The sequence below is a fragment of the Pelodiscus sinensis genome, chromosome 18 (genome assembly GCF_052426305.1).
Source record: "Pelodiscus sinensis isolate ZL-2025 chromosome 18, ASM5242630v1, whole genome shotgun sequence".
Lineage (NCBI taxonomy): Eukaryota > Metazoa > Chordata > Testudines > Trionychidae > Pelodiscus > Pelodiscus sinensis.
Window position 1 is genome coordinate 33,805,581 of NC_143069.1, and position 22,422 is coordinate 33,828,002.

Genomic DNA, 22,422 nt, shown 5'->3' on the forward strand with positions numbered 1-22,422 from the left:
GGGGGAGGGTGTTAGAGCAGACCTGGGAGCCAGGACGCCTGGGTTCTATGCCTTGCTGGGGGGGTTGGCAAAACATGGGGGGGCTGACCACTCGAAGCCGCAGGCCAAGAAAGCCACAGCCGGCCGCCTGGAGCCCCCACCCCAGCTATGGGCCCGTCAGGCTGGGGCCTGGGCAAGCGTTCACACCACACGGCACAGCGCCCTCTGCCCGGCCCCTTGCCACGGTGCCCAGCCGCCGGGCTCCGGCTACGGCCAGCGGGACGGGGACTGAAACCTGCCGCCCCTGTGCCCCCTGCTGTGTGCCCAGGGCCCCTTGGCTCCTCTGCCTTGCAAAGGTGCCACGGCGCTGGCTTGTCCACTGGGAGTTTGTAAAGGTGGGCCTCAGTTTCCCTTGGGCTCAGCCCCACACCCACTCTGCCAGGGTCCCTGGCTTGGGCTCTGGCGCTGGCCGGAGCTGGGGAGGGGCTCTCCGTCTCGGCAGCAGGCTGTGCCCGGAAGGACAAGCCGCCCAGGCATGTGTAGAAGCTGGGGCAGCTGGCTCCTTGCCTGACCCCGTGGGGCTGGGCACAAGGTGCCAAACTGTCCTTGGCCGGGTGAGCACCGAGCCCTCCAGTGGCCCCCCCACCTCCATCAGTACCGCCCAATGCTCCCCATGGCCCCCCAAAGGCACCACTCCCCTGCCTCCTGCCCCATCCCCCCCTCTGTGCGCACCACCCAGACGGGCAGAGGCTGTGCCCAGCCCCTCCAGTGACATGACGGTGTCTGACTGGGCATGGCACCCAGGGGGCCTGGCCCTGGGACAGAGCCGTAAGGGTGTGGCCCCCCATGGACTCCTGGGTCACGTGTATCCCCCAGCCATAAACTCCACCCACCCCCACCCTGCCTACCCCTCCATGCCCTTCTGTCCGCACCTACCCCCTCCCTTCCCCCTCCCCACCTACCCCCCTCTCCCCACCTGCCCACCTACCCCCTCCCTCTCCCCACCTGCCCACCTGCCCCCTCCCTTCCCCCTCCCCACCTACCCCCTCCCTCTCCCCACCTGCCCACCTACCCCCCCTCCCTTCCCCCTCCCCACCTACCCCCTCCCTCTCCCCACCTACCCACCTACTCCCTCCCTTCCCCCTCCCCACCTCCGCCCAGCACCGCGGACAGCTCCTCCCCGCATTCCCCCTCCCCTCCCGGCTTGGCACCGGACCGCACCACCATGCGCCGCAGAGGGGGGAGTGGAGCACGTCACCACCTCCTTCCTTTCTCCCCTCCTCCCCCGCCACCCGTAGATGGTGCGATCCACGCAGCGCTCGGCAAAGGGACTGGGACCAACCATCGCGGCGGGAGGGGGGGAAGGAGGGGCCGGGCGAGCCCAATTCCCGGAGACGTGTGGGGAGGTGTCCGGGTATCTGGGCTGGTCCAGCTGCTGCTGCGCTCATATGACTCCGGGACTCGGGAGCCGCCGGGTCTGCCTCAGAGAGCCCGAGGTGCGGGCCCCATAGATCCCCTATAGGGAGCCAGGAAGCCCCTAGAGAAGGGTGCAGGCTGGGGGAGCCAGACACCCCCAATAGCCCCCTCCCTTATAGACCCCCTTCCCCATAGAACCCCCTCCTTCCCCTATAGGCACCCAGGCCCTATAGCCCCTTCCCTCCCCTATTGGCACCCCTTCACCTCCAGAGAGCCCCTATACACACCCTTCCTCTACAGACCCCCGTTCCTCTGTAGACATCCCTTCTATAGACACCCCTTTCCCCAGGGAGAGCCCCCCAAACACCCCTGCCCGAGAGCAAGAGACCCTACAGAAGGCCCCTATAGAGTAAATTCTCCCGTCCGGAAAGACCTTCACCCACAGAAGAGGCTCCTCCTAAGAGATGTCCCTGTAGACAGCTGGCGCCTATAGAAAAGGCTCCTCATAGAGAAAGTGAGCGAATGCCCTTCAGGACAGCCCTTCCCCTATAGCAACAGCCCATAGGGGAGCCCCAGTCTGGAGAGCGCGCAGACCCCTTCCCTACTGGCAGAGCCCTCGCTTGCCCTGGAGGGAGCAGCCCGCCCCGGCCCTATAGGACTGCTATAGGCACAGCCCCCTGCAGCGGCCCCAGGATGAATTACCTGCGGCGACGCCTCTCGGACAGTAACTTCATGGCCAACCTGCCCAACGGCTACATGACGGATCTGCAGCGGCCTCAGCCCCCGCCACCGCCCCCCGGCGCCCCCTCGCCGGCCCCCTCCCCGGGCAGCGTCTCCCCGGCCGAGCGCCCCGCGGCTGCCCCCAGCCCCGGGGCCGGCACTGGGGGCGGCGGGTTCTTCTCGTCCCTCTCCAACGCCGTGAAGCAGACGACGGCGGCCGCTGCGGCCACCTTCAGCGAGCAGGTGGTGGGCAGCGGCGCGGGGGGCGCCGGGCGCAGCCGGACACTCCTGGTCATCGATGAGCCAGGCACCGACTGGTGAGCAGCTGGGGAAGGGCTGGGGGCAAACAGCTGTCCATCCCCGTGTCCGCCTGCCTGTCCAGCCAGCCAGCAGTTCATCCGTCCACGCGTCCGGCCAGCCATCCATCCGGCCAGCCAGCCATCCATCCACGCGTCTGGCCATCCATCCATCCATCCGGCCAGCCAGCCAGCCAGCCAGCCATCAGTTCATCCGTCCACGCGTCCGGCCATCCATCCATCCATCCATCCGGCCAGCCATCCATCCGGCCAGCCATCCATCAGTTCATCCATCCACGTGTCCATCCATCCATCCATCTGGCCAGCCATCAGTTCATCCGTCCACGCATCCGGCCATCTGTCCATCCATTCATCTGTCCATCCATCCACCGGTCTGTTTATCCAGCCACCTGTCCATCCATTGGTCCATCCAGCCAACCATCTCTCCATCCTTTTAGCCAACTGCCCATCCATCCATCCATCCATCCATCCATCTGTCCACCTCGCCTGTCTGTCTGTCCATCTGTCCCATACCTTTCCCCCTCCTGTCCCCTCAGCCCATCCCCCATCCAGCAGCAGTCCCCCCATGTTCCTGTCCATCCGTCTGTCTATACCCCTCCCCCAGCCTGCATCCTTCTGCTCAGCCGGCACCCCAAATCTCCCGGTGACCATCCCTCTGCTTAGTCACTGCTGCCAACGCCGCAGGCACCCCCTCCCCCATAACCTCTCTCCTGCCCCATTGCCCCAAACCTCCCCTCCCCCGCTGCCCCATTCCCCCATCACTCCCCTCCCCCGCTGCCCCATCCCCCTGTCCCTCCCCTCCCCCACTGCCCCATTGCCCTGTCCCTCCCCCTCCCTGCTGCCCCATACATCTATGCCCACTTCTCAGTGAGTTTGGGGAGGTTTGGGGGGCAGGGATATTGGGGGTGAGGCTGTGTCTGGGGGTGACCACCCAAGGGTGGCTCCCCCTGGCCTGTTGGGAAGTGGGGCGGGACGGGGGGGTCATGGGATGTGCCCACCCTAACTGGCCTTCGGGGCTGGGCTGGAAGGAATTAAAGCAGGGTAACCTGCCCAGCCAGGGACCTCTGGTGCAGGGAGGGGCACTGACCCCCCAGTTGCTCCCCCCCTTCAGTAGGCAGGGGGTCAGGACTCCTGGGTCCCCTTCCCGACTCTGCAAGGGCACTTGGGTCTAGTGGTTGTGTGTGGGGGTGCAGGGGGCTGGGTTCTCTCCCGGTCCCAGGGAGGGCAGAGGGGGCTAGTGGTCAGAGCAGGGGGCGGCTGGGGGCCAGGGCGCCTGGGTTCTCTCCTGGGCCCAGGGAGGGGAGTGGGGACTAGTGGTCAGAGCAGGGGGCAGGGGGCCAGGGCGCCTGGGTTCTCTCCTGGGCCCAGGGAGGGGAGTGGGGGCTAGTGGTCAGAGCCGGGGGCTGGGGGCCAGGGCGCCTGGGTTCTCTCCTGGGCCCAGGGAGGGGAGTGGGGACTAGTGGTCAGAGCAGGGGCGGCTGGGGGCCAGGGCGCCTGGGTTCTCTCCTGGGCCCAGGGAGGGGAGTGGGGACTAGTGGTCAGAGCAGGGGGCAGGGGGCCAGGGCGCCTGGGTTCTCTCCTGGGCCCAGGGAGGGGAGTGGGGACTAGTGGTCAGAGCAGGGGGCAGGGGGCCAGGGCGCCTGGGTTCTCTCCTGGGCCCAGGGAGGGGAGTGGGGGCTAGTGGTCAGAGCAGGGGGCTGGGGGCCAGGGCGCCTGGGTTCTCGGGGCTCTGTGTTGTGCGGCTCGTGGCGCTGGGCCCGGCTCTGCCGTGAGCCAAGTGGCTGGTGCTGACTCAGGGCCGAGCTGAAATGGAGACACTGGCACTGAGCGCTCAGCTTTTCTGTCTCTAACTACAGGGAATTCCCCCCCCCCCTTCCTGCCGCCCCCACCACTCCCTTTGGACTCTGCACCCCCCCCCCCACTAGGGGAACAGGGTGGGGGATGGGAAGAGGGCACCGGGCTGTGGGGAGCAGGATGGGTGCTGGGCTGTGGGGAGCAGCGTGGGGGCTGGGCAGGGGGCCCTGGGCTGTGGGGAGCAGCGTGGGGGCTGGGCAGGGGGCTCTGGGCTGTGGGGAGCAGGATGGGGGCTGGGCAGGGGGCTCTGGGCTGTGGGGAGCAGGGTGGGGGCTGGGCAGGGGGCTCTGGGCTGTGGGGAGCAGGGTGGGGGCTGGGCAGGGGGCGCTGGGCTGTGGGGAGCAGGATGGGGGCTGGGCAGGGGGCGCTGGGCTGTGGGGAGCAGGGTGGGGGCTGGGCAGGGGGCTGTGGGGAGCAGGGTGGGGGCTGGGCTGTGGGGAGCAGGGTAGGGGCTGGGCAGGGGGCTCTGGGCTGTGGGGAGCAGCGTGGGGCTGGGCAGGGGGCGCTGGGCTGTGGGGAGCAGGATGGGGGCTGGGCAGGGGGCGCCGGGCTGTGGGGAGCAGGGTGGGGGCTGGGCAGGGGGCGCCGGGCTGTGGGGAGCAGGATGGGGGCTGGGCAGGGGGCGCCGGGCTGTGGGGAGCAGGGTGGGGGCTGGGCAGGGGGCTCTGGGCTGTGGGGAGCAGGGTGGGGGCTGGGCAGGGGGCGCCGGGCTGTGGGGAGCAGGGTGGGGGCTGGACAGGGGGCTCTGGGCTGTGGGGAGCAGGGTGGGGGCTGGGCAGGGGGCGCTGGGCTGTGGGGAGCAGGATGGGGGCTGGGCAGGGGGCGCTGGGCTGTGGGGAGCAGGGTGGGGGCTGGGCAGGGGGCTGTGGGGAGCAGGGTGGGGGCTGGGCTGTGGGGAGCAGGGTAGGGGCTGGGCAGGGGGCTCTGGGCTGTGGGGAGCAGTGTGGGGCTGGGCAGGGGGCTGTGGGGAGCAGGGTGGGGGCTGGGCTGTGGGGAGCAGGGTAGGGGCTGGGCAGGGGGCTCTGGGCTGTGGAGAGCAGCGTGGGGCTGGGCAGGGGGCGCTGGGCTGTGGGGAGCAGGATGGGGGCTGGGCAGGGGGCGCCGGGCTGTGGGGAGCAGGGTGGGGGCTGGGAAGGGGGCGCCGGGCTGTGGGGAGCAGGATGGGGGCTGGGCAGGGGGCACCGGGCTGTGGGGAGCAGGGTGGGGGCTGGGCAGGGGGTGCTGGGCTGTGGGGAGCAGGGTGAGGGCTGGGCAGGGGGCGCCGGGCTGTGGGGAGCAGGGTGAGGGCTGGGCAGGGGGCGCTGGGCTGTGGGGAGCAGGATGGGGGCTGGGCAGGGGGCGCCGGGCTGTGGGGAGCAGGGTGGGGGCTGGGCAGGGGGCGCCGGGCTGTGGGGAGCAGCGTGGGGGCTGGGCAGGGGGCGCTGGGCTGTGGGGAGCAGGATGGGGACTGGGCAGGGGGCGCCGGGCTGTGGGGAGCAGGGTGGGGGCTGGGCAGGGGGCGCCGGGCTGTGGGGAGCAGGATGGGGGCTGGGCAGGGTGCGCCGGGCTGTGGGGAGCAGGGTGAGGGCTGGGCAGGGGGTGCCGGGCTGTGGGGAGCAGGGTGAGGGCTGGGCAGGGCGTGCTGGGCTGTGGGGAGCAGGGTGGGGGCTGGGCAGGGGGCACTGGGCTGTGGGGAGCAGGGTGGGGGCTGGGCAGGGGGTGCCGGGCTGTGGGGAGCAGGGTGGGGGCTGGGCAGGGGGTGCCGGGCTGTGGGGAGCAGGGTGAGGGCTGGGCAGGGCGTGCTGGGCTGTGGGGAGCAGGGTGGGGGCTGGGCAGGGGGCGCGGGGCTGCTCAGGGGGCGCTGGGCTGTGGGGAGCAGGGTGGGGGCTGGGCAGGGGGCCCTGGGCTGGGATTCAGAGGGGGACACGCTGCGGCAGGGGACGGGTCTGCTCTGTGGGTCCCGTCTCTTCATCAGGCCTGGACCCCCAGGCCAGGCGCAACACCCCAGCTCAGGCACTGCTCCTTGGAGCCCCCCGGCTCTGCCCCAGGCCTGCGGGGGCCATGGGTCAGTGTCAGGTCCCCCAGTGCCTCGTCTAGGTTTCCAGCACTCAGGGGACCCCCAGGGCAAGAGGGGGCTGGCCAGGCCCCCCAAATCGGCCGCCATGTGTCTCCTGCCCTTAGGCTGCTCCCCTGACACTGGTGTGGGGAAACTGAGGCACGGGCAGGCCTGCTAACACCCACCGCACCCCCCATCTCTCTCTTCCAGGGCTAAATTATTCAAGGGCAAGAAGATTCATGGTGACGTTGAGGTGCGGGTAGAACAGGTGGGTCTGGGCCTCATGGGATTGGGGGGGCATTTTGGGGGGCCAGGGGGCTGGTGCGGGGCAGTGCTGGGGGAGTCAGTGAGGTGTCGGGGGGAGAAGGGGGGGGGCTCCATCACCTCCATGGGGTGACTCCTGTCCCGTCCCCCGCAGGCCGAGTTCTCGGAGCTGAACATGGTGGCCCAGGCCAACGGGGCCTTCTCGGTGGATTTGGAGGTGCTGCGGAATGGGGTCAAGATGGTGAGGTAAGGGGGCAGGCCGGGGCAGCAGGAAATGGGGGCTGGCCAGCCTGGAGCCACGGGGTGTGCCCTGGCCAAGCAGGGAGGGGGATGGCTGGGGGCCCCCCAGATCCTTTGCCCTGCGTTCCCCCAGCTAGTCCGGTGCATGGGAGAGGGGGGATGTTTCCAGGGGGAATGGAGGGGGCAGGGCTCTTCCCTGGGGGGCAAGAGGGTGGGGGGGGTGAGTGGGGTGCAGGTGGCCCTGTGGGGGGGCCAGGCCTTGTGTCTAACCCCTGCCCCACTCCCCAGGACGGTGCACCCCGACTTCGTGCTGGTGCGGCAGCACGCCAACAGCACGGCTCCGGGGGGGGACCACCGGGGGCTGGTGATCGGGCTGCAGTACGCCGGCGTGCCGAGCCTCAACTCCCTGCACTCCATCTACAACTTCTGCGACAAGCCCTGGGTGGTGAGCGCCCGCGGGGGGCGAGGGGGGGCGGTGGGTAGCTGTGGGGTAATCAGGGGACAAGGGGGGTCAGCAGGCAGCTGTGGGGAATGGGGGAGCCAGTGGGTTGCAATGGGGGGGGCTGTGGGGCTGATGTGGGGCAGGGAGGCTGGAATGAAGCTGGGGGGTGGGGGGCAGGGTTCTGCGCCCCCTCACATGTTCCCCCCCCACCCCCAGTTTGCGCAGTTGGTGCGGCTGCGCCGGAAGTTGGGCGCAGAGGAATTCCCGCTCATCGAACAAACCTTCTACCCCAACCACCGGGAGATGGTGAGTGGGGTGCTGGGCTCCGCATGGGGGGCTGGGGGGGTGCAGGGGGCTGACTGGCAGGGCTTGGGCAGAGCTGGGGGGGAGGGGTTGGGCATAGGGCAGGTGCCCAGGGCTCAGGAGTCCCCCCCTCCGAGGCTGCTCTGGGCCATGGGGCCATGACCCCTTACTTGCAAGGGGGAGTCCACTGGCTGCAGTCTGGGGGCAACCAAGGGGGGAAAAGATGAGGCTGGGTCTGGCCTGGCCCCCCCCGGGCTCCCTGAGCCCCACGGCTTATGGGGCATGTAATGTGAGCGCTCAGGATTGGGGGCGATGGGACCGCCAGGGATCGGGGTGCAGGTGGGCGGCTGGGGACCAGGGCATAGGGCGGTGCCTGGGCTCCCCAGCTGTGCCAGGAGAAGCTGTGGTAGATCTCAATGCAAGGGGCTGGTATGTCTGCGCCCCTCCCCCCCCAGCCCTGGCCCCCCCGGTTCCCAGCCCCTGCCCCCCCCATCAGACAATGGTGCAAATCTGCGTCTCAGGAATTTTCTGTATTTAAGAATCAAACTCAGCAAAACAACACAAGTCAGAGCCCTCAAAGATTGGGGAGAGTCGGGGGAGGGGTGACCCCCCCTTTTGCCTCCCCTTTCCAGTACGTCGCTCTCGGGGAAGGCCTCCCCACTCCTGTCTCGGAGGGGCTCACACCCCCCATTCCGGGGGGAGGTCGGCGCCTAGCAGCTCAGGCTGGGGGTCGGGAGCGCTTGGGGGGTCACAGTCCGGGGGTCCGGCGTGTTGGGGGGTCACTGCGCCCGGCTCCGGGCCACCTTGAGCAGCGACTCGGCCTGGCTGCCCTTGAGGGTCTCCCAGGTGCAGAAGGGGTCGGCGCTGGGGGGCGCCCCCTGGCTGGGGCGAGGCAGACAGGCCAGGCGCTTGGCCTGGGGCCCCTGCCAGCTCCGGTCCAGCAGTCCGTCGGTCCAGAGGCACTGGGCATCGCCCGACACCGCACAGGGCAGGGAGTTACAGGGCACCACCTGGGCAGAGAGCTGGGTTAGAGGCGGCCACGCCCACCCACAGGCTCCACCCACCCCTCAGGCCCCACCCCCGAATGCCCCCTCCCTTCGCCCCAGCCCACCGCATTGGGAAACAGGGGCGGGGCTGGAGGGAGCCACGCCCACCCCTCGTAGATCCCGCCCTCATAGACCCCACCTCCCAAGTCCCCACATCTGCCCCCCTCCCCTCATCTCCCTGCTCCCACACCCCAGGACTCACTTCGCAGGCGCAGCCCCCCGCGTAGGCCTGGCTGATCCCGCGGCGCTGGCTGGGGGAGACGCGGGCCCAAGGGCGCACGAAGGAGCAGGTGGAGATCATCAGGCGCTGGTCCTGCCACTTGGCTGGGGGGAAAGACAGAGGGAGGGGCTGGTACAGTGGTCCATAGTGACCTCCAGCCCCCCAAAGCCCCATAGCAACCCCCAGTGTCCCCCAAAGCCCCAGTGTCCCCCAAAGCCCCATAGCAACCCCCCCAGCCCCCCAAAACGACTGCTAGGTCCCCAAAGCCCCATAATGACCCCCAACCCTCCAAAGCGACCCCCAGACCCCCAAAACCCCATAGCCTCCCCAAAGCCCCATAGTGACCCCCAGCCCCCCATAGTGATCCCCCAGCTTCCCAATATCCCACGGTCTCCCAAAGCCCCATAGCAATTCCCAGCCCCCAAATACCCATAGCCCCCAGCCCCCCAAAACCCCATAATGACCCCACAGCACCATAGTGACCCTCCAGCCCCTCAAATCTCCATAGCCCCTAGCCCCCCTAAACTCCATAGTGGCCCCCAGTGCCCCCAAACCCCCTTAGCGACCCCCAGCACCATATAGCAACTTCCAGCCCTCCCAAGGCCCCATAGTGACCCCCAGTGCCCCGAATCCCCATAGCAACTCCCAGTGTCCCCAAAGCCCCATAGCGACCCCCAGCCCTCCAAAGCCACATAGTAACCCCCAGCACCCCATAGCGACCCCGTGTCCCCAAACCTCATAGCAACCTCCAGCCCCCCCAAAGCGACCCCGAGTACCAAATAGCAACCCCCAGTGTCCCCAAAGCCCCATAATGACCCCCAGCCCTCCCAAGGCCCCATAGTGACTGCAGGCCCCTCAGTGCCCTCTAGGCCCCATAGACTAGCAGAGGGGGACTGAAACTTGGTGGCCTGGGGGTCGAGGGGCCTGGGGGTATTGGGGTATCCAGGCCGGGGCTGGCGATGCCTTACCCATGATGAGGTACTCCTCCTCCTTCAGGGGGGCCAGGTGCAGGTATCCACAGACGCTCTCCAGGGCCGGGGTGTACAGGAACCGCACGTCCCCCACGGACTGAACTCCCTTGTAGGTCTGTGGGGGGACATGTGTCAGAGCAGCAGGGGGTGCCGGAGGGGTGGGGGCTGGCATGGGGGAGCGCCTGCCTACCCCAGCCTGGCCTGGCCCAGCAGGGGGCGCCGGGGGGTGGGGGCTGGCTGTGTGTGTGGGGGGAGCTCCTGCCTGGCCCAGCAGGGGGTGCCGGGGGGGGCTGGCTGGGGGGGCCTGGCCTGGCCCAGCAGGGGGCGCCGGAGGGGGGGGGTAGAGGCTGGCTGTATGTGTGTGGGGTGGAGCTCCTGCCTACCCCAGCCTGGCCTGGCCCAGCAGGGGGCGCTGTGGGGAGCAGGGAAGGGAGCTGGCTGGCTGGGGGGAGCGCCTGCCTATCTCAGCCGGAGCAGCAGGGGGCGCTGTGGGGCTGAGGCAGGTGGGCTACAGGGGGAGCGCCTAGCTGCTCCACCCCAGGCTCTCCCAGCAGAGGGCGCCATGGGGTGCGGAGGGGGGATCTCTGGGGGTGGAGAGGTGGGGGCACCTACCTTGGAGGGTTTGATCTCGTAGCGGACCCACGGCACCGACGTCTCGCTGCTGCCGTTGTGGCTCTGCGGCGTGGCCCTCACAAACCGGGCCCGAACCACTGCACGGCACAGAGAAGGGGGTCAGGACACCCCCAGTCCCCCAACCCACAGGATCGAGACCCACCAGATTCTGGCCTGCCACTGGCTGCGGCGTGGGGGGCCCCCTCCTGGACTCTTGGGGTCTCTGCCTTGGAGGGTGGAGGATCCTCACCCCCAGAATTACCTCTAGGCCTCTCCAGCCACAGGGGCGCAGGGCGGGGGGAGCGCGCCCTGCTTGGCCCGGGGCCCCACTGCGGGTGGGGCTTCCAGCTCTGGGGGAGGAACAAGAGTGTCTGGCAGATGTTTGGGGGAGCTACAAAAATTTTAAGGAGGGGAAACTGTACTGGGGGAGGGGCATTTGGGGATCGGGGGCGACTCACCTACGTTGGCCTGGCAGAACGCCGTCTGGGGGTGCTGGGGGGCAGGGTGGGGGGCTCAGAGGGGGCGGGGGCGACTCACCTACGTCGGCCTGGCAGAACGCCGTCTGGGGGTGCTGGGGGGCAGGGTGGGGGGCTCGGAGGGGGCGGGGGCGACTCACCTACGTCGGCCTGGCAGAACGCCGTCTGGGGGTGCTGGGGGGCAGGGTGGGGGGCTCGGAGGGGGCGGGGGCGACTCACCTACGTCGGCCTGGCAGAACGCCGTCTGGGGGTGCTGGGGGGCAGGGTGGGGGGCTCGGAGGGGGCGGGGGCGACTCACCCACGTCGGCCTGGCAGAACGCCGTCTGGGGGTGCTCGGGGGCGCAGCTGCAGGCGGCCGTGGGGTCCGCCAGCGCCAGGACGAGGATGGCGCCGGCCAGCAGCCGGTTGGAGGCCACAGGGCTCATGGTGCGGCTGGATGGAGGAATCTGGGGGGAGATGGGGCTGGTTAGACCCAGGAGAGATGGAGACCCCCCCCATCACCCAGCCGGGCCCCTCCCAGCGGGGGGCTCCCCTACTGCACCCCGGCCCCTGCCAGCAGATTCCGCTTTGGCCCAGCCTGGGCCTCCAGACGGGGCGGGGGGGGGGGGAAGTGAAGGGCACCGGCAGGGCTGCGGGTTTCTCTGTCAGAAGTTAGAAATGGGGGGGGGGGGGGGGGGAAACCAGCAGTAAGTCCGGGCCGGGCGGGATACCCCGGGGGGGGAGGGCCGGAGGGGTGTAGCCCAGGGCCATGGCGGGTGGGGTGTCCCGGGGGGGGAGGGCCTGGGGGGGTGTAGCCCAGGGCCGGGGCGGGCGGGGTACCCCGGTGGGGGAGGGCCGGAGGGGTGTAGCCCAGGGCCGGGGCGGGCGGGGTACCCCGGTGGGGGAGGGCCGGAGGGGTGTAGCCCAGGGCCGGGGCGGGCGGGGTACCCCGGTGGGGGGCTAACAGAGGGCAGGGAAGGCTGAGGGGTGCCCCGGAGTTCCGGGGGGTACCACGGGGGTAGTGGAGGGCGGGGGAGGGGGCGGGCGGCCCATCCCGGGGGTACCGGAGAGCGGGGGAGGGGGCGGGCGGCCCATCCCGGGGGTACCGGAGAGCGGGGGAGGGGGCGGGCGGCCCATCCCGGGGGTAGCGGAGGGCGGGGGCCCCGCTCCTACCTGGGCCGTGGGGCAGGCTGGCTGGGGGTGTCGGGTCGGCGCTGCCTGGCTGAGCCCGCGGGCTGCGCTATATAACCCCGCGGCCCGCCGCCCCCCCTTTCCTGCCGCCGCGCGGGGCGGGGGGAGGGTGATGTCAGGGGGGAGTGTCTCTGACGTCCCTGGCTCAGTGCGGGGCAGGGAGGGGGGCAGGGCCTCAGCTCCCCCCAGGACACCCCATGGGGGGCTGTGATGAGTCAGCATCCGCGGCGGGTTCTCGGTAGCGGGGGGCGGCAGGGTGGGAATCTGGGGGGCGAGCAAGAACCGGGCTGCAGGGGAAGGGGCCAGAGCTGCAGGGGCCGCCCGGCGGTTTGGGGGGCAGACAGGGGGCGCTGGGCTGTACGGGGTGGGCAGTGGGCTTGGGGGATCAGACAGGGGCCAGCAGGGGGCGCAGTGCTGGGGGGGGGCAGACAGGGCCCAGCAGGGGGCGCAGTGCCGGGGGAGAGGGGGGTCAGACAGGGGCCAGCAGGGGGCGCAGTGCCGGGGGAGGGGGGGTCAGATAGGGGCCAGCAGGGGGCGCAGTGCCGGGGGGGAGGAGGTCAGACAGGGGTCAGCAGGGGGCGCAGTACTGCGGGGGGGATCAGACAGGGCCCAGCAGGGGGCGCAGTGCCGGGGGGGGGGGGCAGACAGGGCCCAGCAGGGGGCGCAGTGTTGGGGGGGGTGTCAGACAGGGGCCAGTAGGGGGCGCAGTACCGCGGGAGTGGGGATCAGACAGGGCCCAGCAGGGGGCGCAGTGCCGCGGGGGGGGGGGGGGGGCAGACAGGGCCCAGCAGGGGGCGCAGTGCCGGGGTGGGGGGGGCAGACAGGGCCCAGCAGGGGCGCAGTGTTGGGGGGGGTGTCAGACAGGGGCCAGCAGGGGGCGCAGTGCCGGGGGGGGGGGGCAGACAGGGCCCAGCAGGGGACGCAGTGTTGGGGGGGGTGTCAGACAGGGTCCAGCAGGGGGCGCAGTGTTGGGGGGGTGTCAGACAGGGGCCAGCAGGGGGCGCAGTGCGGGGGGGGTGTCAGACAGGGGCCAGCAGGGGGCGCAGTGCCAGAGGGGGGGAGGAGGAGGTCAGACGGGGCCCAGCAGGGGGCGCAGTGCCGGCAGGAGGGGGGGGCAGGTCAGACGGGGCCCAGCAGGGGGCACGGTGCCACGGGGTGGGGGGTCAGACAGGGCTCAGCAGGGGGCGGGGTACCGGGGGAGTCAGATAGGGCCCAGCAGGGGGCGCAGTGCCGGGGGTGGGGGGTCAGACAGGGCCCAGCAGGGGGCGCGGTGCCGGGGGAGTCAGACAGGGGCCAGCAGGGGTTCACGGTGCCACGGGGTGGGGGGTCAGACAGGGCTCAGCAGGGGGCGGGGTACCGGGGGAGTCAGATAGGGCCCAGCAGGGGGCGCAGTGCTGGGGGGTGTCAGACAGGGCCCAGCAGGTGGCGCAGTGCCGGGGGTGGGGGGTCAGACAGGGCCCAGCAGGGGGGCGCAGTGCCGGGGGTGGGGGGTCAGACAGGGCCCAGCAGGGGGCGCGGTGCCGGGGGAGTCAGACAGGGGCCAGCAGGGGGCACGGTGCCACAGGGTGGGGGGGTCAGACAGGGCCCAGCAGGGGGCGGGGTGCCGGGGGAGTCAGACAGGGGCCAGCAGGGGGCACGGTGCCACGGGGTGGGGGGTCAGACAGGGCTCAGCAGGGGACGGGGTGCTGGGGGGGTCAGACACGGGCCAGCAGGGGTCCCGGTTCCACAGGGGTGTTCAGCCCCCCCATAGGGTAACGTGCTGGGCCCCGCTGCCCTCTCCCTGCCCCCGGTGCTTAGCTCACTGCTCGTGCTAGCTGCGTCAGTGGGGCTGCGCTGTGGGGCGGGGCTGCGTAGCCAAGGGGTGATTCACCCTGGGGACTCAGTGACCTTCCCCCACCACAGGGAGCTCAGAGTGGGGGGCTGAGAGGCCGCATTCCTGGGTTCTGTCCCCGGCTTGGGGGGTCTAGTGGTCAGAGCAAGGGGGCTGGGCGTGGGGCAGGAGCTGTGTGGACGTCAGGGGCTGGTTGTGCGTTGTGCTCCCAGGGGCTCAGGCTGGGAGATTCCAGGACAGGATAAGCGGAAGTCAGGGGCCTGACTAGGTGAAAACTGGGGACAGGGCATATGTGGGGCTGGGGGGGGGCTGGCTGGAGGGGAAGTTGAGGGTAGGGTGCATGGGGGATCAGGTGCAGGCTGGGGGGATCAGGGAAGGCAGGGGCTGTATAGGGTTTGGGGCCAGGCTGCGGTGTCGGGGGGTTGTATAGGACTTCGGGGCAGGCGGGGTGCCATGCTGGGGTGTCGGGGGGCTGTACAGGGTCTGGGGACAGGTGGGTGCCATGCTGGGTTGTTGGGGGTCTGTATGGGGCTCGGGGGCAGGCAGGGTGCGGTGCTGGGTTGTCAGGGGGCTGTATGGGGTTGGGGCAGGCGGGTGCCATGCTGGGGTGTCGGGGGGCTGTAGAGGGTTTGGGGGCAGGCAGGGTGCGGTGCTGGGGTGTCGGGAGGCTGTATGAGGTTTGGGGGCAGGCTGGGAGGCTGGGGAAGACTGGGTTGTTGGGGGGGCTATATACGGTTTGGGGGCAGGCTAGGGGGATGCAGAAGGCTGGGGTGTTGGGGGGCTGTATAGAGTCTGGGGACAGGCAGGTGCCATGCTGGGGTGTCAGGGGACTGTATGGGATTTGGGGGCAGGTGGGGTGTGGTGCTGGGGTGTCGGGAGGCTGTATGGGGTTTGGGGGCAGGCTGGGAGGCTGAGGGAAGGCTGGGTTGTTGGGGGGCTGTTTGGGGTTGGGGCAGACAGGGTGCGGTGCTGGGGTGTCGGGAGGCTGTATGGGGTTTGGGGGCAGGCTGGGAGGCTGAGGGAAGGCTGGGTTGCTGGGAGGCTGTTTGGGGTTTGGGGGCAGGTGAGGTGCCCTGCTGGGGCATCGGGGGCTGCAAGGGCTTGGGGGCAGCTGGGGTACCGTGCTGGGGTGTAGGGGGGCCGTATGGGTTCAGGGGCAGGCGGAGGGGATCGGGAAGGGCTGTGTGGGGCGGAGAAAGGCACGTGTGGGTCACATTTCCAGAGAAAGTCTGGGTTTCCCAACACCACTGGCAGGAAGTGAGACAGGCGTGTCGGGGCGGGGTGACTCATCCCTGCACTTGGGGAAGTGGGGCCAGTCCCCCCCTCCCCCCCCAGGATTCCCTCCCAGCTGGCTCCTTTCACAACCGGCCTCACTCACACATCCATCAGCGCCAGGACGGGGGCAAAGCCAGGCCATGGGTCTAGACCGGCCCCCCCCCCCCGGCTTTGGGACTGAACTGAGCAGGCTCACTCAGCCCGGGGCCTGGGGAGGGTCAGAGCCTCAGCTGGGACCCCGCCATGTCCCAGTCTGGCAGGAGCAGTCTCCATCCCAGCTCGTCGGCGCTGGGTCCTTCTAGTTGTGGGGCAGCCTCCTGGCACTTCCCCGGGCCCCCGCCTCTTCCTACTGTGCCCAAGCACTCACTGCAGGAGGCTCCGTCCATGGGGACGCAATCCATCCCACCGCTGCCACCAGCCTCACCGAGGGGCGGGGAGCCACCGGGCCCTGCGCCAAACCAGGGAGACACATACCCAGCAACTTCCCCCTGTATCAAGCTTCCGGGCCAAAAGGGGTCACCTGGCCATGCCCCCATGCCAGGCTCAGGTCACGATAGGGCCTGGGTCACTGGGTTTGTGCTGAGCCGGGGCAACCTCCTCTCAGTGAGTCACACCTAAAATGCCCCTCCCCAGCCGGGCGCCGGTGCAGTGCCCAGGGAAACTGAGGCGTGCACACGCACATGCAGAAGCCGCGAGAAATCACATGCAACACAACCCGCAAACAGCGAACGCAACCCCTCACAAGCTGTTCCCAGCCGCCCCCACCCCAGAGGCGGTCGCACTTCCGCGCAGGGCGAGCCGTTCCCACACGGCGGGATACGCCGCGGTTCCCAGCCGCTCTGCCCCACAGCCAGCTGCATCTCCGCGCCAGGCGAGCCGTCCACCCATGACGTTATCCGCAGCTCTTCCCAGCGGCTCCACCCCAGAGGTGGCTGCACTCAGAAGCGGGAAGAGAACTGGCTCCAGCGCCGACGCATCTCCTGATGCTATTTCCTTTCATAAACATTTACCGAAGTTCGTGAGAAATTTTTTCTGTCTCTTGACCCCTGGCGGCTCCGGCCCCGTGATGTCTGAGTAGGATGCCAGCTAAAGGCAACTCGTCTCTCTGGTCGTGGAGTGGGGCCCACGGCAGAGAGGCGGCCGGGAGCCAGCACGCCTGGGTTTGCGCTGGGGAGTGGAGCCTAGTGGTTAGTGCTATGGTGGGGGAGAGGCTGGGAGGCATCCCAGCTGAGAGGGGTCGCCAGGGCACGGCAGGACTGGAGCAGAGGTACGGCCGGCCTGCTGACACGGGCATGGGGGGCGGGGTTTACCTGGGGGGGTCTTACCTGGGGGGGGCTCGGGGACGGGCTGTGTCTGGCTCGGGGGTGGGTGGGGGATTTACATTTATATCCCATCATTCCCGGAAGGAGTGGGTGGTGCCAGGCCACGGCAGACGGGCAGGGAGCCAGGCTGGAATCAGAAACAGACACCCTGGCCTGAGGGCAGCCGAAACCACAGCTGGCTGGCCGGCCTCACACAGAGGCCTGGGGGCAGGGAGGGTGCCTGGCCGAGTTGGGGGGCAGGGGTAGGATGGCACCGGGCTGTGGGTCAGGAGCGAGGGGCATCACCAGTCCCCCATCTCCCCGACTGTCTCTTTCTCCCTGCAGCTGACCTCCCCCAAGTACCCGGTGGTGGTGAAGATGGGCCACGCCCACTCGGGAATGGGCAAGGTAACAGCCCCGCCCACTCTGCCCTCTCCTCCCTGTGCTCCGCCCACTTGCGGGACCCCTAAGCCCACCCCTGCACTGGCCCGCTGAATGACTAGGGGGAGGAGGAGATCGGAGCAGGAGGGACCGTGGGAAACACTGAATGGTCCAGGGAAGGGAAGAGGAGGAGGGTCCCCATCTCTTCCCATTGGTCAGTCTGAGCTGCCAAAACAGGAAGTCCTTCCCAGGAGGGGCGGGGTTTGTTTTCTAAGTATGTGGCCTGCTGGCAAAGGAGGAAGTCCCTCCCCTTTGAAGCAAAACAGGAAGCTCTTCCTCTGGGTGGGGGAGAGATTTTTGGGGTGTGTGTGATGCTTTTTGAGGGCTGAGCTGAATCGCAGCCCCCTACGCTTGGCTGGACCCATGGGGTGAGATGCCAGCCTCAGCATGCCTGGGTCTGACCCTGCCCGTCCTGCCCCAGGTGAAGGTGGGGAACCAGTACGACTTCCAGGACATCGCCAGCGTGGTGGCGCTGACCCGGACGTACGCCACGGCCGAGCCCTTCATCGACGCCAAGTACGACCTGCGCGTCCAGAAAATCGGCACCAACTACAAGGCTTACATGTGAGTGCGCGCCCCCGCCCCACGGCGCCCAGGCCTGCCCCACGGCGCCAGGCCCCGCTCTGTCGCCTGGGGATAGAGCTCCTGCCCAGCCCCCCGCCCCATGGCGCCCAGGCCTGCCCCACGGCGCCGGGCCCCACTCTGTCGCCTGGGGATAGAGCTCCTGCCCAGCCCCCGCCCCACGGCGCCCAGGCCTGCCCCACGGCGCCAGGCCCCGCTCTGTCGCCTGGGGATAGAGCTCCTGCCCAGCCCCCCGCCCCATGGCGCCCAGGCCTGCCCCACGGCGCCAGGCCCCGCTCTGTCGCCTGGGGATAGAGCTCCTGCCCAGCCCCCCGCCCCACGGCGCCCAGGCCTGCCCCACGGCGCCAGGCCCCGCTCTGTCGCCTGGGGATAGAGCTCCTGCCCAGCCCCCCGCCCCATGGCGCCCAGGCCTGCCCCACGGCGCCAGGCCCCGCTCTGTCGCCTGGGGATAGAGATCCTGCCCAGCCCCCCGCCCCACGGCGCCCAGGCCTGCCCCACGGCGCCAGGCCCCGCTCTGTCGCCTGGGGATAGAGCTCCTGCCCAGCCCCCGCCCCACGGCGCCCAGGCCTGCCCCACGGTGCCGGGCCCCACTCTGTCGCCTGGGGATAGAGCTCCTGCCGAGCCCCCTGCCCCATGGCGCCCAGGCCTGCCCCACGGTGCCGGGCCCCACTCTGTCGCCTGGGGATAGAGCTCCTGCCGAGCCCCCTGCCCCACGGCGCCCCAAGCCTGCCCCATGGCGCCTGGCCCCACTCCGCCGCCGGCCCTGACTGCCTGTTCTGCCCCACAGCTCCCCCCCACACACACCTGGCCCTGACTGCCTCTGGGGAGAATACCCCTGCCCAGCCCCCAGCCCTGAGTGCCTGGGGATAGAGCTCCCACCCAACCCCCCGCGCCCCGCCGATCCCCCCAACCCCCCGCGCCCCGCCGATCCCCCCAAGGCCCCCCCGCGCCCCGCCCTGATGGCCTTGGAGAGCCCCCCCCCCACACCAGCCCCCCTAACACCCCGTCTCGGCCTAGGAGGACCTCGGTGTCGGGGAACTGGAAAACCAACACGGGCTCGGCCATGCTGGAGCAGATCGCGGTGTCCGACAGGTGAGGGGTGCTGACCCCCGGGGCGGGGCTAGAGGGGGCGGGGCCAGAGCTTCCTGGGGCGGGGCTAGAGGTAGCTGGCGGGGGCGGGGGCGGGGCAGGGCTGGGGGCGGGGCTAGGTAAAGATAGAGATGGGGAGGGGTCTGGTTGATTCCGTGGGGGTCCCACGAGGAGAGCCGGGGGGGCGGGGTTGGGGGGCAGGAGGGGACAGTGGCTCTGTGAGGAGGGGGGGCGGGACTAGGGGTGATGGGGGGGTTCCCAGAGTTTGGGGGGGTCTCTCACCCCCTGCCCCCCCAGGTACCGGCTGTGGGTCGACACCTGCTCGGAGATTTTCGGGGGGCTGGATATCTGCGCCGTGGAGGCCCTGCACGGCAAGGACGGGCACGACCACATCATCGAGGTGGGCGCCGGGGGGCTGGGCCGGGAGGGGCCCCCGGACGCCTGGGTCCCCGCCGAGCCCCGGGTGCCTGGGCGCCTCCCCCCGCCGCTAATGCCCCGGTCCCCCCCCAGGTCGTCGGCTCCTCCATGCCCCTCATTGGGGACCAGCAAGACGAGGACAAGCAGCTGATCGTGGAGTTGGTTCTGGGGCGCATGGCGCAGGTCCTGCCCCGAACCCCCACCCCCTCCCCGGTGCGGGGGGCCCCGGCCCAGGTACGCCCCGAACCCCCACCCCCTCCCCGGTGCGGGGGGCCCCGGCCCAGGTACGCCCCGAGCCCCCACCCCCTCCCCGGTGCGGGGGGCCCCGGCCCAGGTACGCCCTGCCCCGAACTCCTACCCCCTCCCTAGTGTGGGAGCCCCAGCCCCAGAAGCGCCCTGCCCTGACCCCGCCCCCCTACCCAGACAGCCAAGGGAAACTGAGGCACTGGCTGGATTCCTACGAAGCCTTACAAAGATTCCGTCCTGGGCAGTTCCCATGTCGCCGCCTCCCTGCGTCACCCCCCAGCTGACACCCCTTTTCTCTTACAGGCACAGGGCACCCCGGCTGGGCAGAGACAAGGACCCACGGCGCAGCAACGGCCCCCTCCGCAGGGTGGGTCGCAAACAGCGGCCCCTGGCCCCGCCCGCCCCCCACACCACGGCGCCCCCCCACTGACCCTCCTGCTCCTCACAGCACCCTCCAACGAGCCCCCTGTCCCCCACAGCATGGCGCCCCCCCATTGACCCTCCTGCTCCTCACAGCACCCCCCAACAAGCCCCCTGCCCCCCACAGCACGGCGCCCCCATTGACCCTCCTGCTCCTCACAGCACCCCCCAACAAGCCCCCTGCCCCCCACAGCACGGCGCCCCCCACTGACCCTCCTGCTCCTCACAGCACCCCCCAACGAGCCCCCTGCCCCCCACAGCACAGTGCCCCCCATTGACCCTCCTGCTCCTCCCAGCACCCCCCAACAAGCCCCCTGCCCCCCACAGCACGGCGCCCCCCACTGACCCTGCCACTCCTCACAGCACCCCCCAACGAGCCCCCTGCCCCCCACAGCACGGCACCCACCCACTGACCCTGCCGCTCCTCACAGCACCCTCCAACGAGCCCCCTGCCCCCCACAGCACGGCGCCCCCCCACTGACCCTCCTGCTCCTCACAGCACCCCCCAACGAGCCCCCTGTCCCCCACAGCACGGCGCCCCCCCACTGACCCTCCCGCTCCTCACAGCACCCTCCAACGAGCCCCCTGCCCCCCACAGCACGGCGCCCCCCCACTGACCCTGCCGCTCCTCACAGCACCCCCCAACGAGCCCCCTGCCCCCACAGCACGGCACCCCCCACTGACCCTGCCACTCCTCACAGCACCCCCCAACGAGCCCCCTGCCCCCCACAGCACGGCACCCCCACTGACCCTCCTGCTCCTCACACACCCCCCAACGAGCCCCCTGCCCCCCACAGCACGGCGCCCCCCCCACTGACCCTCCTGCTCCTCACAGCACCCCCCATCGAGCCCCCTGCCCCCCCATAGCACGGCGCCCCCCCACTGACCCTCCTGCTCCTCACACACCCCCCAACGAGCCCCCTGCCCCCCACAGCACGGCGCCCCCCCACTGACCCTCCTGCTCCTCACAGCACCCCCCCATTGAACCCCCTGCCCCCCACAGCACGGTGCCCCCCCACTAATTGTCTCTCTCTTTCTTGCAGGGGGACCGCAGCCACCGGCCCAGCGCCCCCCAGCTCAGCAGCGCCCCCCGCCCCAGGGGCAGCAGCTCTCGGGCCTGGCCCCCCAGCCGGGCGGCCCCCTGCCTCAGCAGCGCCTGCCCAGCCCCACCGCCCCCCAGCAGCGCCCCATGGGCCCGCCCCAGCAGCGCCAGCCGGGCCCTGGCCTCCCACAAGGCCCCCGAGCCCCGCAGCCTGGCGGGGGGCCGACGCCTGCCCCCCAGCCCCAGCGGGGGCCCAGCCCTGGAGCAGGGAGCCAGTCCCCCCAGCTGCAGGCGAAGTCCGGGGGGACTCCCCCCCAGCCTCAGCAGCCCCCCCAGCAGCGCCCCCCGGGGGCCCAGCAGCGAGCACAGCCTCGGCAGAGCAGCCAGGGGGCACCCCCCAGCCAGCGGGGGGCCCCCCAGCCTCGCCCAGCACCCCCCACCACCCAGCAGCCACGGCCCAGCGCCCAGGGGGGCAGCCGCCCCCCCACCGCACACGGGAAACCCCAAGTGGCTCAGAAGCCCAGCCCGGAGTTGCCGGTGCCCCAGCCCCAGATGAAGTAAGGCCCCCCCGTGCCCCCCCCGTACCTGGCCCCAGGGCGCCTGGGTTCCCTCTTGGCTCTGGAAGGGAAGTGGGGGCTAGTGGGTAGAGCAGAGGGAGCTGACAGCCTGGACTCCTGGGTTCTCTCCAGGCTCTGGGACAGGAGGGGGGGCTAGTGGTTAGAGCGGGGGGAGCCGCTGGCACCCTAGACTGCTGGGTTCTCTCCCCGCTCTGGGAGGGCAGTGAGGTGGAGTGGTTAGAATGGGAGGCAGTGGGGGGGAGTGGTTAGAATGGGGAGGCCTGGGGGGTGGAGTGGTTGGAATGGGGAGGCCTGGGGGGGAGTGGTTAGATTGGAGGGGCCTGGGGGGCAGTGGTTAGATTGGGGGGTTCTGGGGGGGGACCAGTGGGGGGGCTAAAGGCAGGGGTGTCTCCATTCTCCTGCTGCTCGTCTCCCTCTGTCCTGGGGGCCCCCAGTCACCCCCCTGCTGCGGCGCCAGGCCTGGATTAATCGTGTCTTTCTCTCCCCCCTCCTCTCCCCCCACTGCCCCCCCCCCCCCCCCCAGCAAATCCCAGTCGCTGACCAGCTCCTTCCCCCTTGCAGAGCCGGCGCGGGGCAGCGCTAGCCCGGAGGAGGCGCGGGCCGAGTCCGTCCGCTCGCTGCGCCAGAGCTTCGCCAGCCTCTTCGCCGAGTGACCGGCCCCCCCGGCCCCCGCGCTTCGCCAGCCTCTTCGCCGAGTGACCGGCCCCCCGCTGCCCCGGGGCCCCCCAGAGCCTCCCCGCTGCCCCGGGCCCCCCCAACTCCCCCAGGTCTCCTCAGAGCCCCCCCTGCTGCCCCGGGTCTCCCCAACTCCCCCAGGTCTCCTCAGAGCCCCCCGGCTGCCCCGGGGCCCCCCAACTCCCCCAGGTCTCCTCAGAGCCCCCCCTGCTGCCCCGGGTCTCCCCAACTCCCCCAGGTCTCCTCAGAGCCCCCCCTGCTGCCCCGGGTCTCCCCAACTCCCCCACGTCTCCTCAGAGCCCCCCCTGCTGCCCTGGGTCTCCCCAACTCCCCCAGGTCTCCTCAGAGCCCCCCCTGCTGCCCCGGGTCTCCCCAACTCCCCCACATCTCCTCAGAGCCCCCCCTGCTGCCCTGGGTCTCCCCAACTCCCCCAGGTCTCCTCAGAGCCCCCCCTGCTGCC

General features: G+C 70.6%; 2 protein-coding genes across 4 annotated transcripts; one reads left to right on the top strand and one right to left on the bottom strand.

Moving 5' to 3' along the window:
- Window positions 1-1,120: 1,120 nt before the first annotated feature.
- Window positions 1,121-22,418, top strand: SYN1 (synapsin I). 2 transcript variants are annotated; one of them, XM_075918581.2, is made up of 13 exons: window positions 1,121-2,432; window positions 6,532-6,589; window positions 6,740-6,831; window positions 7,114-7,270; window positions 7,484-7,573; window positions 16,818-16,880; window positions 17,335-17,477; window positions 18,513-18,587; window positions 18,882-18,984; window positions 19,095-19,235; window positions 19,551-19,614; window positions 20,711-21,266; window positions 21,811-22,418. In XM_075918581.2, exons 1-13 carry the CDS (start codon window positions 2,089-2,091, stop codon window positions 21,938-21,940), a joined length of 2,016 nt encoding a protein of 671 aa, XP_075774696.2. In that variant the 5' UTR covers window positions 1,121-2,088; the 3' UTR covers window positions 21,941-22,418. The 2 variants fall into 2 exon arrangements, with proteins under 2 accessions (XP_075774696.2, XP_075774697.2); XM_075918582.2 differs by having other exon boundaries at window positions 1,123-2,432; window positions 21,849-22,418.
- On the bottom strand, window positions 8,086-18,542 carry TIMP1 (TIMP metallopeptidase inhibitor 1). 2 transcript variants are annotated; one of them, XM_075918583.2, is made up of 6 exons: window positions 18,519-18,542; window positions 11,194-11,341; window positions 10,420-10,517; window positions 9,805-9,922; window positions 8,819-8,940; window positions 8,086-8,580 (listed from the first exon to the last, which is right to left on the bottom strand). In XM_075918583.2, exons 2-6 carry the CDS (start codon window positions 11,318-11,320, stop codon window positions 8,350-8,352), a joined length of 696 nt encoding a protein of 231 aa, XP_075774698.2. In that variant the 5' UTR covers window positions 11,321-11,341; window positions 18,519-18,542; the 3' UTR covers window positions 8,086-8,349. The 2 variants fall into 2 exon arrangements, with proteins under 2 accessions (XP_075774698.2, XP_075774699.1); XM_075918584.2 differs by lacking the exon at window positions 18,519-18,542 and adding an exon at window positions 12,048-12,198.
- Window positions 22,419-22,422: the final 4 nt, after the last annotated feature.